General features: G+C 40.0%; 1 protein-coding gene across 5 annotated transcripts in view; it reads left to right on the forward strand.

Moving 5' to 3' along the window:
• PTPN21 (protein tyrosine phosphatase non-receptor type 21) overlaps window positions 1-18,270 on the forward strand; it is a 96,243-nt gene that overhangs the window by 58,126 nt on the left and 19,847 nt on the right. For all 5 annotated transcript variants that reach the window (XM_036882465.2, XM_036882467.2, XM_036882466.2 and 2 more), the window contains exons 6-12: window positions 731-801; window positions 2,913-3,000; window positions 3,401-3,489; window positions 7,135-7,222; window positions 7,863-7,942; window positions 15,691-15,751; window positions 16,223-16,307. In XM_036882465.2, the coding sequence (XP_036738360.2) occupies window positions 731-801; window positions 2,913-3,000; window positions 3,401-3,489; window positions 7,135-7,222; window positions 7,863-7,942; window positions 15,691-15,751; window positions 16,223-16,307 (562 nt within the window). The remainder of the gene's footprint in view (window positions 1-730; window positions 802-2,912; window positions 3,001-3,400; window positions 3,490-7,134; window positions 7,223-7,862; window positions 7,943-15,690; window positions 15,752-16,222; window positions 16,308-18,270) is intronic.

Here is an 18,270-nt window from a genome sequence, read left to right on the forward strand (position 1 = left end):
TTAGTAATCTCTGAAATCAAGTCCAATATGGTAGACTTGCTAGGCAGAAACTGTGTTATAAAATCAACTTCCTTTCATAAGCAAATGTAAATGCTTTCCCTGTTGTCTTCTTGGTCTTTGTAAATCCACAGAAAGTGAAGGGTCAGTAGTCACAGGGCTGTTGCCAAATAAATGTTTTATGTTTTGGTGTGAGTCCAAAGAGATGAATTCATTTCCAGCCTCTAAGGAACTGTGCAGAGATTTTGCTTTTAACTGAAGGCTCAAAACCTCACAAGGTTAACGTTGAAATGAATTTGGAGACTTACCAGCAATTTAAAAACTAGATAACCTACCTTTTTAGTCACCTCTTATGGACTTGAAAGGAGAACTGTGCACTGGATTGCTAAGGGCAGGGGTATGTTCTTCTGAGTGTCTGCATGGCTAGCCTGGGAATGCACAAGATATTAGTGTGCTGGGTTCAGAACTGGCTAATGGACATCACCAACCTCACAACTCAGTGGGAACTTCCTCTGGATAAATGGAGAAGCCAGGACAAGTGTTTTGGCTCCTGAGCAGAGGCCACTTATTCCTTAGAAAGGCATGATTACATACTCCAGCTAAGTTCCCACGTATCAATACTAGTACTGATTCTGCCTGAAGTGACAAGAGTTGGTAACAGTCAGTAGCAGTGATTCTTCCTAAGAAATTTGGGTGGCTTCTTTACATGCTTACTGCAGTATATTTTTTTCAGGGGTGGTTACAAGATGAAAAAGTCTTGGAAGAAGCAACCCAAAAAGTGGCCTTACTGCATCAGAAATACAGGTAATGCAAAGAAATAAGAAATGGAAGTGGTATAGAATTCTTGCTTGTTTGGGTTTAAAATTGCACAGATAACACGTACATTTGGAACCTCACTGCTGCTGCAATTACTGCTGCTGGGACGAGTAGCTGGCATTTACCCTGCACTCACCGTGTGCCAAATGCTGTTCTGAGCACTTAACCATATTAACTCATTTTATCCATGTTTACCAATGAGAAAACTGAGAAAGTTGAAAGCAACCAGTCACTGACGGGTACCAGTTCTTTCTGTGTGTTAAAGATTTTGGTATTAATCTAATCCTGTGTAGGTTAATGCAAGATTAGGGAGACTTGTTTTCTTCTGTGGCGCAGCAGCTACAGGGTGTCCCCCCTGTGCACCTCTGGAAGCCCTCCCTCGGTCCCCTGGGGAAGTTGCAGCAAGAGCTGTGGTGCTTATTGCCCTGACCCATGTTCCTGGTAGATAATATGAATCTGTATGTGTTGTCTCTAAGAAATACCCTCTCCTTGAGAATGCTAAGTCTTACTTAAAATGCCACACAGTTCCAAATACTTGTTATACCATTAAATTCTTACAAACACTCCTAAAGGTAAATGTTGCCTCCTTACAGATTGGGAACACTAAGCACAAAAAGACTAAGTAATTTGCCCAAAGTTACATGTGGTAGAGGTGGGATTTGAACCCAGGTCTAATTATAACCTATTGTTCATCCCCTCTTATTAAAAATAACCTTTTGCCTTTAGTATCTCCCCGATAAATCCGTGAACTCGCCCACAAAAGATTAATCTTCTTAAAATATCACTTTCCTCCATCTTCCTTCCTCTTTCCCACATGCTCATGAATCTTTTCTTGCTTTTCACTAACTTCAATTCAATATCCCTGGGGCTGATGGCTCCCAAAAGTTGGTTAAATTCAGCTTTTCCTTCTGCTCCAAATGAATGATTTTTTTTAGCATAATTAATCCCTCAGGCACACATCAACCCTGTCTTTTGTTATTTTCATTCATTCATTTGTGTGTTTCTTTAAAAGACAGATGAGAACAATTATTCTCTATGAGGCAGACTGCTAGATGCTGTGGCACAAAGATATAGTAAGACCTGCCACCAGTATTCCCTGCTTTGGAGTCTAAGGGATAGACAGCACAGCCCATTGTCATAGTAACTATAATGCTAATAATGTGACATGAGTGCAGTGGGAGAGGTATGCACAGTATATGGTGGATCTGCACAGGAGGGAGCATCTGACTTAGACTTGGGGGAATCATAAGAGGTGACAAAGAAGGGATGATATATAGGCCAGGTCTTGAAGGATTTTAGGGATTGACCAGGTATACAGGTGGGTGACAGGTATCCCAGCAAGAGGGACTGACATGAGCAAAGGCCCAGAGGCATGAGGGAGTGTGGTATATTCAAAGCAATGCAGTGTGGGCTACCTTTTGGGTGTGGGGAAGCAATAAACATGAAGCTGGACATCTTACTATGCTGATCGACAGTGACTGCAGTGGGGTGGAGAGGGACTTGATAATATGGGTGAATGTTGAAACCACAATGCTGCTCATGTGGAGCCTTCATGAGATGGTGTATCAATTTAATTAAAAAAAAAAATGAGGCTGGAGAGGCAAGTGTTCATGGAGTCAAGTACTTTCTTTACCAACAGTGCCTTCCTACCTGTCCTTGGAATTCTGTTGCTAGAGCTAAAAAGGATTTCCATCCTCTAACCCTTGTTTCCTGCACTTACCATTTGGCATTTAGCACAGGATGCTTAGTATTGCCTCATATTTTGGATAATAAGTGGTTACTCAGTGGTTTAGAAAGAATTCTAACTTTTGCTGGAGATTTTTAGGGGATTGTTCTATTCCCTGTGTCCCCCTTGCCTGCCTCAAGTACAGGAAGAGGATCTTATATTACAGCCCTCATCATTCAGCACAGTGCTTTGCATGTAGCCCATTTTCAGTAACTACTGATGGATTGAAATAACTAATTACAGATGCTTAGAAACTTGAAATGTTTATAATATGCCAAACCGATAAGTAGTATTTTAAGAAAGCTTCTTGTCTCACCCTCCCGCCTCCTGCTGTCTTTAGTGAACAATCTCACTAGTATCTTTTGGGTTTCAGGGGGCTCACAGCTCCTGAGGCTGAAATGCTGTACATGCAGGAGGTAGAGAGAATGGATGGCTATGGAGAAGAGAGCTACCCTGCGAAGGTAAACATGGCACAAGGGCTGGGGCTCCAAAATTCATCCACTGAATCTCAGAAAATAGTGGAGAAGCCCAGGGCAGTCCTGCTGTGCAAAGGCTGAAGACCTGCAAATGTCTGGGAACTTAAAAGCTGAGGTCCTTGTGACAAAAATTTTGTAGTAAAATACATCTCTGTTCTGCAGTTTGTTTTTTTGAAATGCACTTCAAGTGGAGTCCCTTATGGATCAGAACTCTGTTCATATTTATTTAAAAGGTGATACATTTATGTCTTTCAGGCTGTTTTCCCTTAGGAAGGTCTTCTGAACATTGTATATCTGGAGAACAAGTTTAGGGGACTAGATGTAGTTGCTCCAGTTCTTATGCATCTGCTGCCTGAGTGTTTCGTTTTCTGCTTTTTCCCTTCAGGATAGCCAAGGCGGTGACATATCCATTGGAGCGTGTCTTGAAGGTATCTTTGTGAAACACAAGAATGGGAGGCCTCCTGTGATATTTAGGTATTTTTCCCTACATCTTTCTGTAGCTCTTGTTGATGACATTTTTAGTATTTAAACTAGTATATTGCTTACCAGGTATCTCCCAACATCCCAGTAGGGAATGGAAATACACTCTTCCTACTATAAAATACCATCTGATTGCAGTGGTTTTTTTTAATGAGCCACTTTATTCTAAACCAAATGTGCAGAAAATGGTGCTTATAATGATGGCCTACTTAACGAAATGCGTAACCCTTTTCTTACTATATGGAAACCATTCTTTGTGTTGGTGTGGATTTTTCATTTGAGCTCTGGTTTCTAGGGCTATTTCTTACGGAAAATCTGAGCCTTTCTCTGACTCTAGTTGTGTACCAAAATTTCTAAAATACTAGCATCTAAGCAAATTTCAAATTACTTTTTATAATGCTGATTTTTTTTCTGATTATAACAAAGTGATATATTCATTTGTGGAAATCTTAGAATGTATGTAATAAGGAGACAAAAGATAAATAGCCATGTGCTAATCATGTCCAACTCTGAACAATGAAATTGCAGTTGTTTTGAATTTCCTTTTCCATATTCTGTGTGCCAGTTTCTATCTTAAAGATAGTAAATTGGACCGTGTTGTTCAATTCTTGCCTTTTCATTCCTTAATGTCATAATCTAGAAAATCCATCATCTAGAAAGGGTCATTTCACAGAAATATTTCCAGTTTCACTTTGAGATTCTATGTACTTTGATTCTGTTGTCTCTTGATGAAAAATTAAAAGTGTAAATTGTTTTTATAAAGTAGTAAAACACTGTTATTTTTGTTTTTTGGCTCCTTTGTGTTTACTACTTATTGAGTGCTTATCATGAGCCAGGGACTATGCTGAATGCTTTCTGTTTCTGTGTATTTGCATGTAATCTTCACAACAGCTCTGAGCAGAGGGTATTACCACTATTTTTCACTTGGCATAATTGAGGCTTAGAGAAGTGTAGTGATTTGTCCAAGTCATCCAGCTGTTAACTGGCATTACCAAAAACTCATATTCTCTAAGCCTGGGTCTTAACCACTATGTTAAATGTCTTCTTTTATTAAAAGGAACTAAAGGTTTTTTCCCCCACTATTCAAGCTTTCTAAACCATTCCTACTATTTCTTCTTGCCAACTAGTTTTTCTTTTTAAGATTTTTTTCTCTAAGCTGACCTTCGTTCATTTTTTTTGCTTTGCTGCCTTTTGGGCTCTGCATTTTCCACTTTATTATGATCAGAGAGTGTACACAGCGTGGGGAGCAGGATCCGCTCCTAGACTGGGCCGGGAGGCTCCCCTTTGGCAATTACTCTAATGTAGCCAGGGTGCTCAGGAGGTCTTCCTGACATGCCGAGTTGTGGGGCAGGGTTCAATCTGGACTGGATTGAAAGGGCAGGACTATGACAGGACCCAAAGGGCCACATGAAAACTAGAGGTATCCAGCCAGCTTCCTTCATCTCACTGGATAAGAATTTTTAAAATTACCTTCTTTAATATGATGCTAATACTTTTTTTTATTAAAGTGTCATTAATATACAATCTTATGTTTATTTCAAATGTACATCACAGTGTTTCAACAGTCCCAGTGATCAACTTATATTGTTACTGCAAATTGTCATGCCCCTATATCTCCCTCCCATATGCCATTGCAGTCACTGCCCATCAGGATAGTAAGATGCCACAGAGTCACTATTTGCCTTCTCTGTGCTACACTGTCTTCCCTATGATCCCCCCTCACACCATGTGTGCCAATCATAATACCCCTCAGTACCCTTCTCCCTCCCTCCCCACCCACCCTCCCACACCCTTCCCCTTTGGTAACTGCTAGTCCCTTCTTAGAGTCTGTGAGTCTGCTGCTGTTTTGTTCCTGCAGTTTTGCTTGGTTGTTATACTCCACAAATGAGGGAAATCATATGGCACTTGTCTTTCTCCACCTGACTTATTTCACTGAGCATAATACCCTCTAACTCCATCCATGTTGTTGCAAATGGTAGGATTTGTTTCTTTCTTATGGCTGAATAGTATTCCATTGTGTATATGTACCACCTCTTCTTTATCCATTCATCTACTGATGGACACTTAGGTTGCTTCCATATCTTGGCTATTGTAAATAGTGCTGAAATAAACATAGGGGTGCATATGTGTTTTTGAATCTGAGAAGTTATATTCCTTGGGTAAATTCCTAGGAGTGGAATTCCAGGGTCAAATGGTATTTCTATTTTTAGTTTTTTGAGGGACCTCCATATTGCTTTCCACAGTGGTTGAACTAGCTTACATTCCCACCAGCAGTGTAGGAGGGTTCCCCTTTCTCCACATCCTCACCAGCATTTGTTTTTCTTAGTCTTTTCGATGCTGCCCATCCTAACTGGTGTGAGGTGATATCTCATTGTGGTTTTTATTTGCATTTCCCTGATGATTAGTGATGTGGAGCATTCTTTCATGTACCCTTTGGCCATCTGAATTTCTTCTTAGGAGAAGTGTGTGTTCAGATCCTCTGCCCACATGATAATACTTTTTTAGGTTTAACAATTAAACATTGAATCACTATAATTCATTTTATTTATTTATTTAAATAAATTTAAAATAAATTAGTGTAATGGAGAAGGTTAAAGAGGGGTAAAATTTTTACTTCCAGTCCTATTTTTCCCTTTATAAGATTATATAGTTGTATAATAAAATATTAATATATAAAATCTAAACATGGTTAAAATGCAGTTAGAAAGTACAAGACAGGAACTTGAATCCTGGTGAACAAACCCAGAATAATTCACTCTGAGTTTTTAGTATTTGAAGTTTATCTTCAACCTGAAGCTTTTTAGAGTACCCCTCCTCCACTTTTGTGCCTTATTTGACCCTGTATACCTGCAAAACTTAGTGATACTTGTTTGCTTCTATGTTCTCTTTTTCATCCTCACCCTGCATCTGTATCCTTTTGACGCAAGCACTGTGGTACTAGTATCCCTGGGACCTTAGACAATTGCTGATGTTGTTATAATGGGTGCTCTTTAAGGTATTTGTTGAATGGATGAAGGAGGCCTTGGCCTCCTTAGATCAACTAAGATAGTGATCTTCATTGAATGAATCTGGCAACTGAGAATAAATAGGGTTTACATTTTTAAATATTCTTTGTCCTCATTAGTATACATGCCTTTATTTTTTGCAACTAGCTGTTGTTACTTCAAATAGAAAATGCATGCTAGGTGATTAAAACAACTTTTATTTCTAAAATGGTTAACAAATAATAACTTATGCACCAAACTCAAGAAGTAATACAGTTGACCCTAGAACAATGGGTTTGAGCTGTGTGGGTCCACTTATGTGAAAATTTTTTTCAATAAATATATTGGAAGAATTTTTTGAGATTTGAGACAATTTGAAAAAACATTTTCTTCAGCTTGCTTTATTGTAAGAATACAATATATAATACATATACAGAACATGTGTTAATCGACTGTTTATGCTATCAGTAAGGCTTCCAGTCAACAGTAAAGTATGAGTAGTTAAGAGTTTTGGGGACTCAAAAGTTAGCATGTGGATTTTCGACTGCCTGTGAATTGGTATTCCGGACCCCCCCTGTTGTTCAAGGGTTACCTTTCTCTACTACTATATAAACATGAGCACTCATGTTGCCATTTCCTCTTCATTGTTCTTTAGGTGGCATGATATTGCTAACATGTCCCACAATAAGTCCTTTTTTGCACTGGAGCTGGCAAATAAAGAGGAGACCATCCAGTTTCAAACTGTGAGTAAACATTGGAGTCTGCATGGAATGTTTCTCCTAAAAGTTGACATGTTAGCATTTCTGTGTATGTTTCGGGTGGGTGGACTGAAAAATTATATAACATTTTGCATAATAGCCCTTGGCAAAAAGTAGTTGTTCAGTAATATTGTTGAATGAAAGAATGAATCAGTGGATAAATACTATCTGATCATGATGATCTTTAAATTAAGGGACTAAGGAGGGGAGAAAATAAGTACTGGCATTAATTTCCTTTGATAAATGAGTGGCTCTGTAGAAATATTGTCTATTTGCCTTTGGTCTCTTGACAAAGGCAATACTGAGGCACTGAGTCAAATGTTTTGTTTAAAAATGTATTTGACTGTCTGTCAAAATAAAATTGGAAATATTCATAATTTTTTAATTTCTAAGTCATTTTGAAACTGTTCAATATAAAAATCGGTTAAAGCAGATTTTTTTGTCTTCATAATTTAAATCTTAATGATAGCATTCAAATGAGATGCACAGTATTAGAAAATGAAAGAATCCCAGTGACTTAAAAGTGACTTTGAAATATGTCACCCAATTATGTCTTGCCCTCAGACAAGCTGTGTATCATTGCAAATGTTACTTTCATTTACTTTCTGGATATTTTGTTTGCTAGGAAGACATGGAAACGGCAAAATATGTATGGAGACTCTGTGTTGCACGACACAAATTTTACAGACTAAATCAGTGTAGCCTGTAAGTATATTTTGCACATGGAAATTATAGAAAATAATGAGTTTAGAAATTTCATCTTGAGCTGTGCTGTATCATCTAGAAAGGCAAATTTTACGAAAAATGGTATTTAAGACATTTTATAATAAATTCTTTGCTATTGAATGTTAAAATATTTCTCAAAATTTTTTTTTCATTTCAGCTTTGTATGTAAGTACCAACTTCTAATAACTATAGAACACCCCTGTGATTTCCTTCAACTATTTACTAGAATCATTGTAATTCTTGAAAGTTAAAAAGGGAATGTCCTTTATTTTATATTATTTATCAGCATTTTGAGTAATGATTATTCAGCTTTTCAAGCCATTTGAAGAATTTATACTCCTTAGCCCATGAGAGTTTCCTCCCTGCTGGTAGGTCATTCCTATCATCACACAAATATATGCTGTGATAGTGCACATCTAAAACCTCTTCCTTCATTCCACATGCTCTCTGGCCATGGTGCCATATCTCTGCTCTCCTTTGTGGCATATTTCTGCAAAAGATTTGTATATCCTTGCTCTCCTTCCTACCACCCTGTTTCCCCTAAGCTGCCACACCACTGGCACTGCTTATCACAGTCACTGTGACCTTTGTTTCATGGTCATTTCAGGAGCTTGACCTCTGACGTGCCCTTCCTGCACCCTGCTCTTCCTTGGCTGTGGGATCCCACCCTCTCCTGCTTTTCTTCTTTGTAGGCTGTTTCTTCTCAGTCACCTTTGCTGGTTTAATCCTTGGACCTCTCCTCCATCTACACTCAATCTTTAGGGGATTCACGTGGTCTCAGGCTTAAAATAGCATCTGTATGTTGAAAGTGCATCTGGTTTTACTTCTAGCTGTCTCTCCCTGACCTCTTGACTGTATCCTACTGTTTACTTGATGTTTCCACTTGAGTAGCTAAGAGGCATCTCAAATTTGATATGTCTAAAACCAAACTCTTGGTTTGCACCTCCTTTTTCTGCCCCCAGACCTGCTTCTTCCTCACTCTTCACCATTTCCACAAATGGCTGCACTCCATATTTACCCAGTTGCCCAGGCCCCAAAGCTACTTAATTTTTACATGATTTCTGTTTCTCTTCCATCCCACATCCAATTCGTCAGCAAGCTGCTAGTTTTGCCTTCAAAATATATGTGAAACCTGACCATTTTTACCACCTCCATTGCTTACATTTAATGCCAGCTGCCATAGTGCTCGTCTAGAATATTGCAAAAGCCTTCTGCCTCCGTGGTTCTGTGCCTGCCCTGCCTAGGGCTTACTTTCCACAAGTCAGCCAGAGTGGTCTTAGTTTAACATGAGTCAGATCCTATCATTTGTCTTTAAACTTTGGTAAATATTAAAACAAAAGTACAAGGTCATATGCAATCTTGTCCTTGCCTGGTTCCACCCTTGCTTCTTTTACCTTCCTCCTTGCTTACCCTGTTCCAGCCACACCAGCATCCTTTCTGGTCTGTGAACTTGTTGCTTCCTTTGGGGTGCTGTGCTCACCTCTCCGTCTACCTGAAATGCTCCCAAATGTGTCTTCACGTGCCTCTCTGCCTCATCGCATCCGTTGTCTGATCAGAGGTGCTCCTCTTCAGAGAGGCTGTTCTGACTACCCTATTTATCCCCTTCCCCTCTGCTACTTGTCTCTCTTTATCCTCTTACCCTGTTTTATTCTTCTTCTCAGTACCCCGCAGAGCTTGAATTTGTGTGTTTGCTTGTTTATTGCCCATGTGCCCCATCTGGTAAGCTCACAGCAATGCAGGAGACAGACACTCTCCCTGTCTTGTTAACCCCTATATTCCCAGTGCTGAGCAAAGCCTGACCCACAGGAGGCCTTGATGCATTTGTTTAATGAATGAGACGGGATGGGAATCAGAGGGGAGAAGAGCCCTTTTGCTCCTTGTTGATTTCCTTTTATTAACCAATCGTAAAGTTGGAAAAAAAATTTAAAGGGCGTTTGTTCCTTAAGGCCAGGAAGGAAGAGGAAAGGCTGTGGAAGTGCCTTCTGTTGATAGGGGCTTAGGGTGTGAAGAAAAATTCTGGTCAGGAACAACCATGCAAAGAAAAAGAGGCAGGCCCATCTTCGTGACTTGTGAAAAAAAATGACCAGGGCTGCTATTTAGAGGAACTGTCTAACAGTCAGCACTTGGGTCTCAGTCCTCTTCTCCCTATGGCCTCCGCAGCCGTGGGCTGGTTAGTCGCATGTGAGTCTCCCTGCTAGCCTGCGATTTGGAAAGCACTGACTGACAGGAGGAAGCCTGCGTTCTTTGTGGACATAGGAAGCTGCCTCTGCCTGCTGCATGCTTGTGGTCCAGGGTGCATCTGTGTATGAGTGTTCCCCTCGGTGGCTGGGTTCAGTGGTGCTGCCCCTTCAGGAGAGCTGCGTCTGGGGCTCCTTGGGCTCACCTGGCTACCCAGCTGTGTGTGACATCATTTTTATGCAGAGGTAATGTTCTGAGATTGAAACAATTGATTGCAGTCTATTGGAACAGGTCCTTTTCCTAAGTTTCAAGCCTTCCATTCATTTAAGCGTACTTAAGTGTTGAGCCATCATTATCTCAGTTTATTCCCTCTTCTGGAAAATAATGGAGAAGCTCAATCATGTTGAATAAATGGCAGAATATAACCCCTTTCCAGTAGACATCCATATTGGTTGGTGGCTAATGCCATTTTTTAAGTTTTTTGGCTAATCACTACCTGGTAATGATGTTAAAATTCAGATGGAAAAGAAATTTTTTGTGGTAAGTGGTTTAGTTTTGGAAATCTAGTTTTTGTAATATTACTGTTTCTTGCCAAATATAAATAAAACCATGTTATGATCTTCAGTGGTATATATTATATTTATATAAGGAAAATGGGTGTTTTTAAAATGAAATAATTACGTTTAGAGGACTATTTTCTACATTGTTTTTAATCTCCATACATCCAGTAGATTATGGAAGTCCATATTCATGAACTGTTACTATATAATTATTTATGGTGGATGATATCTACACTTCATTCTGTGGAAAACATATATTGTCAGCCCTTGTTCCCCAAGTGAAGTAAGTGAATTCTTAGCTTTTAGTGTTTAGATGGGTAAAAAAACTAAAAATACCTTTAATTTTTATGGTCATTTCTTTTAAGGCCCTCAGTCTAGACTGGTTAGTTACATTTAATAGTATTGGTAGATTCATTCTCATTGTCCACTGAGCAAGCTTAAGTGTGATGGGCATTTAAAAACTGTAGCAGGCCTGAAATTGGACAGTGGATTCCGGATGTCTGGTTCAGTCTAGGATGACCTGTGACTCAGGAGATGGATTCTGTTTGCATACAAAAGAGGACTTTACCTTTGGAGTGTCCACTTTCCACCCCCCAGTCTGATATATGACATAATGGTGTTTGGGATGGCTTTATGCGATTCATCTAACCTTACTCAGATGACTGTAATGTAGAATGTATAGAGTGATATGATCCATCAGCCGTCTTGTCCCCCCCCCCCCCCCGCTTTTAAACAGGTACTTTAGGTAACAGAATCATCTTTTTATGTTACCCAACCTTAAAACTGCTAAAAATAATTTCTTTACCTTTTAATTTTTTTTATTAAAGTGTCATTGATATACAGTATTATGATGGTTTCAGATACAAACAGTGGTTCAACATTTACCTGTATTATCAAGTCCTCATCCCCTCCAGTGCAGTCACAGTCTATCAAAGATGTTACAGTCACTAATTGTATTCTCCGTGCTGTACTACTGAGCTCGTGACCTACCTGTATTGTAATTGTGAATTACTGTGTCCCTTAATCCTCTTCTCCCTCCCCACTAGCCCCCTCCTCTTTGGTAACCACTAGTCCCCCCTTGGTAACTATGAGTCTACTGCTATTTTTTTCCTTCTGTTTTGCTTTGTTTTTATACTCCACAAATGAGTGAAATCATTTGGAGTTTCTTTTTCCACCTGACTAATTTCACTGAGCATATGCTTCAGATCCATCCATGTTGTTGCAGACAGCAGGATTTCTTCTCTTTTTATAGCTGAATAAACAATCCATTGTGTATTTGTACCACATCTTCTTTATCTGTTCATCTGTTGATGGACACTTAGGTTGCTTCCATATCTTGGCTATTGTAAATAGTGCTGCGATAAACATAGGGGTACATATGTCTTTTCAAATCATGAATCTTATTTTCTTCAGGTAAATTCCTAGGAGTGGAATTAATGGGTCAAACGGTATTTCTATTTTTAGTTTTTTGAGGAACTTCCATTTTGCTTTCCACACGGTTACAACAGTTTACATTTCTACCAACAGTGTAGGAGGGTTCCCCTTTCTCTGCATCCTTGTCAGCATTTGTTGTTTCTTGTTTTTTGGATAGTTTGCCTTTTAGCCTATAAAGTGGGAATAATGGGACTTTTATTTAATATTCCATCAAGAGATTGACATTATCTCATTTAATTCCTTATCCAATCTATTAGGTCAAATAACTTCTTCCACCCCCACCCCCACCTCAAACCCCAGAATTGGTCATGCTATCATCAACTGCTCTAATTAATATGAGAAAAGGGCTTGGAGAAAAAAAGGATTCTTGAGCAGGTTCTTGGTGTAGGCAGCTTTTCTCTCCAGAGGTGGGGGGTAGGGAAGCAGGGGAGAGTGGACTCCCCCCAGCCTTCGAAGCCATGTGGTAGAGGTTTCAACGGACTTTCTCTAGAGGGGAAGTTGAATTTCAGTCACCAGTAGGCTGCTTACTGAGGGCCATGAGAGCTGGTGTGCTGGTGTGCGTTGCCTGCAGTTTAGAGTTGTCAGTGCACACAGCAGCTGGTGTCCACCTGTTCTGGAGACCTGCAGTCAGGACACTGATTGGCGTAGGCCCTGCCTGACAGGATGGGGGTGCCCTTGTAGGTGTACTGCAGGATTTGAAGAGACTGTGGGAGGCCTGGAAGAAGACAGAGTAACTCCTATCGCATTAGAGAAAGTCATTGAGACTAACATTTGCTAGGTATTTCCACCACATAACACATTTTTTGTTGATCAAAATCTCACTTTTCACTAACTGTAAATACATAAGAAAGGAAGATCACAAAGTGAAATTGAGGCAACTCTTAGAAATATGAGCTTGATCACAAATGTGTAGTAATAAAGATCAGCTGCAGTCCTCACTTACTGTCGTTCATTTGTTCAACAAATATTGGAGGGCCACCAGTGATAGCACAGCACGTCTTGTCTGTCTCCATGAAGCTTGCAAATCAGTTGGAGTTCGGAAGGGGGTGAGACAAATGTCAGTTGTTAAGAGCCTGTGATTAGGAATCTGACAGACCTGCCTGATTCAAGTGCGGGTTCTGCCACTTACTTGTCATGTGACCAGGAGCAATTTACTTAATCTGAGTATCAGTTTCCTTATCTGTGCAATCAGGATAATAAGCAGGGTCCCTCATGGGGCTGGTGTTTGGATTCCATGAGGTAATCATATGCAGTCCTTAATGCTGTTTAGTAAGGAGTAACATTTGATTTTACTTGGGCTAGCAGCACTTTCTTATTTTGTCTTTTCCAGTGCACATATCACAATGCTCTTTTCTAAGAGTTCTTCATCTGTTTAATTTTTGGCAGAACAGTAGTAACTGCCTCAAAAGTCTGGAAAACGCAACCAACATACCATTTTCTCTGGCATACTGATCTCAAAGTAAAGTGCATCTGTAAGAACATTGGTAGGACAAAAAAGGCTAGAATAGCAGAACTGATCGCAGGGCTGCCTGCCTGCGTCAGTTTGGCAGGAGGAAGATGTACTAGCTTGTGTTTATCAGGAAGCAGCCTCTGCAGCGGGCAGTGTTGGGTCCACACGGGCGCTGCCAGCAAGGGTGCCAAACCAGGTCCCGTGTGTGGGAAATGCCACTGATGGTTCTACGCTCTGCATCCTGGGATTTTTGTTTAATACGTTTAAGTTTAATTTTGCTCCAGGCTCAGCAGCTGTGGACATGTTGTTGGAAGGATTCTATCAGCAACCCTTTCTCCCCATTTCTGCGATGCGAGTATATAGTACTTTAAAAGTGTGTCTTCAGACTAAATGTAAACTTCAGAGTACCCAAACCTAGCCCCGGCAATGGAGAATAAACAAGGCTAAGTACATTTCAAGGCTACAGAATACAGGGTCTCCAGATTTTGGACACTGAATTTAAGGAATACATTAATATATGCATTTAAGGAGTGTTTAAACAACTGCCCACATGCACCATCCTGTCTTGTTTCATTCAGGAGGCCTCAATCAGGACCCCCAAGTGATTTACTGTGCTACAGGTATTTTTGCAGCCTAATAGAATTAACATCCATTTTGTTATTGTTCAGTACCAAATACTTGGCAGATGGAGCACCCTTTAGAAAAGAGATACTTATTCTTCATCAACAACTTCAGCGTATTCCAGTGATAATGAAAGGAAATGATTAAAGAAAGCATTTAATTAGAAAAAGTCAACTAGTAAAAGCAATTGTAGTCACCTGATGCTAAGGTCCTAATAAACACTGGTTTTATTTTATCTCAAAAGTCTTGAGGAAGATGTACTAGTTTGTGTTTAGCAGGAAGCAGCCTCTGCAGTGGGCAATGTTGGCTCCACATGGGACGCTGCCAGCAAGGGTGCCAAACCAGGTCCCGTGTGGGAAATACCACTTCTGCTTGTAAAAATAGATTAATTTTCAAGGTTTGAATACAAGATATAAATTGTTAGAGTGCTAATAAGAATGTTAATTTATGAGACATAAGACTTGATATTATGGTAAATTTGCTGATTAAATGGATTGTTTACTGGGTGATTATGGATTTTCTAGTAATTAGTCCTTAAAATGCTATAACCAAAATAGTGAATGTTTATTCATCACATAAGCTCATGACCCAGGAATAGATGGTAAAAGTTATTTTTAAAAAGTACTTTGACAAAATTTGCAATAAAACTGCACCCAAGAATGAAAAAATCCTGTTTTTGTTTAAAAGTGATAGAGTGACAAATAGGCCTTCCTGTTTCTTGCTCCTTTTTGATCTAATTATTTATTCAAAGATAGAACTTGCTGTAAATAGTTTAAAATCTCAAATTATCTGATAATTGTCAGTTGGCACTCCTTAATATTCTCATTGCTTTAAAAGAAAATAGGCAAAACCAATCAGAAAAGTTTCTTTCAGAAAAAGATAAATGGGTTTACCACAGGCCCACTGAACTTTTTTGCTTTCTCTAATTTAGCTCCTTTAGGAAATAAACGTACCTCTTCATTATGTTCGTTGTGGTGGTTAACAGATTTTAAGTGAAGTCAGGCAGTTCCCTTTGCCTCAAGCTTCTGGGCTGGCAGCTGATGGTCACCCCTCAGGGCTGCTAATGGACGTGGTCAGGGCTACCCTGGGCTCGCAGGACAGATGCATTTGCCCTGAAAATCTTGCTTGTCCTGGGGTGTTTGTTGGCGGTCTGGCCTTGCCTCTTCTCCTCTCTGCTTATGATCACTCCAGAGGTCTCACCTGGATGGACTAGGGAATGACACACCTGCTGGTCCCATTGACAGTCTAGAGAGTTGGTGCTTCATGCGGAGCTCAGACCCTGCACTGTGGTCCAAGGGGTCTGGGCAACAGGAAAGGGTCACAGCCCCGAGTGAGGAGAGTTTCCTTTTCTCTAATTTATGATTGGATTAGTTTATCCTTTTTGCTGTAGAAGATCTATCATTTTACCTTCTTATTAATTTACTTTGATAGAATTAGGAAGGTTATGTGTGTTTATGTCTCAAAGACATGTCTTATTTTTTTAGGCAAACTCAGACTGTCTCAGTGAACCCAGTTAGGAGGAGGTCATCTTCAAGGATGTCCCTGGTAAGAGAGAAGGAAAAGTACGGTTGCTTTTCTTTTTCTAGTGATGTCATCTACCTTAGTAAAATATGCTTTTGGTTGTGTTAAATTTTAGTTTGGACCACAAAAGTGTGCTGATACTTGATCATTTTTAATGAAAGAATGATGATTTTTTCATAGGTCCAACCTAATATTTATATAATATTTATTTAATTTATTACAAATAGTGAAATATTAGGTCCAAACTAATATTAAACATTTTGACTACTAGCCACAAGTAATCAGAAGTTAGTAAATATTTAAAATACTAGGTGATTTTGCCTATGATTAAATGTACTACCTCTAAGTGGTCTTCCTGTAAATTTTCCATATATAATATGTTTAACTCCTTTAGAAGTTTTTTAAAGGCGGGAAAGAAACAAGCAGAGAGACTTCCTTTCCATATATTACATGGCTAATGTGTTTTAACCCTGTTTCCTACTTTCCATTTCTTAGCCTAAACCCCAGCCCTATGTGATGCCTCCCCCACCCCAGCTGCATTACAATGGACACTATACAGAACCATATACTTCTTCCCAAGGTATAGTACACCATTTCTGAAATGCCTTACAAAATTATTACAATTTGAATGGGGTAGTAGGCCTAGCAGATTTGTGGACACAATGAAAATAATTAGTGTTATTACTATCAAGGTTCAGGTTTGTCCTTTGTAGTTATGGATACTTATTATTTGTTTGGATGTTTGTTTTAAAAGTCATTGTTGGATAGATACGACACGATTATTAATTAGTCATTTTGATGTTGGGAAAAGGATTATTGGGAACATAATGACAATTGTGATAATAGGGATTCCTATTATTACTGGGGTAATAAAAGAGGCAAATAGATTTTCGTTCATTTTTTTTTCTCAGGGGGTGTGCGTTTTATAGTGTAGTTTTATCGTAGTTTCTGTGTTGTGGGGATGGTGGTGTTTAGAGATTTTTAATTGAAATAGGATAAAGAGAGTCAGGATTATGGATATAATTGTAATAGATCATGTTGTGGTGTCTAGTTGGGGCATGTCATTAAGGAGAGGCATGTTCTCTGTCTCTAACTTAAAAGGTTAGCGCTGAAGACTAAATAAATCTGAAGACTTGGAGATCTTGGAGCCAGGATAGTTTTTGGCTGAAGTTACATCCAAATTGTTTTTATGATTATAGCCACTCTGGTGTCACAGAGGAAGCTACCATTAAACTGAGTTTCTAGACATGTGTAGCAATATGCAGTATCACATTTTGATGCTAAATGATTCCAAATTTGGCCCATGGGAGCTCCTTCAAGCTGGTTCCTCTGTCCTGTTAATGCTCCCCCATTAGACTTTGAGTGCTTCCTTCTTTCCAGCACAGTGTTTCCCAGGCTCATGTTTTTTTCTCAGCCTGATACCTTCCATTGTAAAGGTTTAAGCATTTTATTGTTCACTTGACTAGTATAGAAAGCTGTATTTAAGATGACGCCTCTAAAGCTGAATCTTAAGCATTCATTTAACAGACATTTACCCTTCTCTGTGTACAAGGCTCTACTATAAAGGCAAGGAGATTAATGCAGAGAAGTAATTTCACATCTTAAGAAGCTTAGAATCTAATAGTGGGGAATAAGACTAGTACACAAATAACTTAATGACAAAGAGAACATGATTGTTTTGATGTGAGAGAGCCAACAGTTACTGTGCCCTTCAACAGAGGAAAGGCCCTTCATGTTGGGGAGAGATTGAGGAGGGCTCTCTGGACCTAAAATGGGTGGATTTCAAGAGGCAGACAGAGGCAGATACTTGATCAGGATTGCTGCACCTGGTTTTGGTGGACAGTGAATACCACGGCTCAAAATGAGGAAGGGTGATACTAGGAGAGGAGAGTGGTCCAGTCAGACCCTCATGTAGGTAACTGGTAGGAAATGATTGGGGAAGAGATGAGGAGGTGGGTTATGACTGTATTGTTTATGCAGGGCCTTCTGTGTGCATACGTTTTCCTGCCGTCGTGGGCAGAAGGGGAGCAGAGCTTTGCTGCGTGGCTTCTGAGGGTGCCCTCCTCGGGGTGTTTCTCTACCTTCCTCATGTCCTCTCCTTGCACACCACCCTCATCTGGTTTCGTGACCCCAGCCCCACCTACTTCTGGGAAAAGGCGCTCTCTGTGCCTTGCTGTTCATTCCTTTGCCTCCATCTATAGGCATCCTAGTATTTTTTTCTCTTCTGTCTTCCAACTCCAGTTGGGATAGCTTCTGCTTTCCTTTTCCACCCACCCCTACTGAGAGTCATACCTCTGTTGGTCATCTGTTGACCGCTCCGCCTTTGCTGCTCCACTCAGACTGCCTCCTCACAGGTCCCAGTGCCCCACCATCCCCCTCACCATCAAATTCCAGCCTGCTCTCCTTCTTGAAAAACCTCTTCCCCGTGTGAAGGGTTCTCCCTGCTCCTGCACCAGCCGTGTTGTTGGCTGCCCGGAAGGTCTGCCCGTGGCCTTCTCCCCTCCCTTTGCAAGCTTCCAGGGCAGTCTCAGGCGCATTTCAGA

The sequence above is a fragment of the Manis pentadactyla genome, chromosome 11 (genome assembly GCF_030020395.1).
Source record: "Manis pentadactyla isolate mManPen7 chromosome 11, mManPen7.hap1, whole genome shotgun sequence".
Classification (NCBI taxonomy): domain Eukaryota; kingdom Metazoa; phylum Chordata; class Mammalia; order Pholidota; family Manidae; genus Manis; species Manis pentadactyla.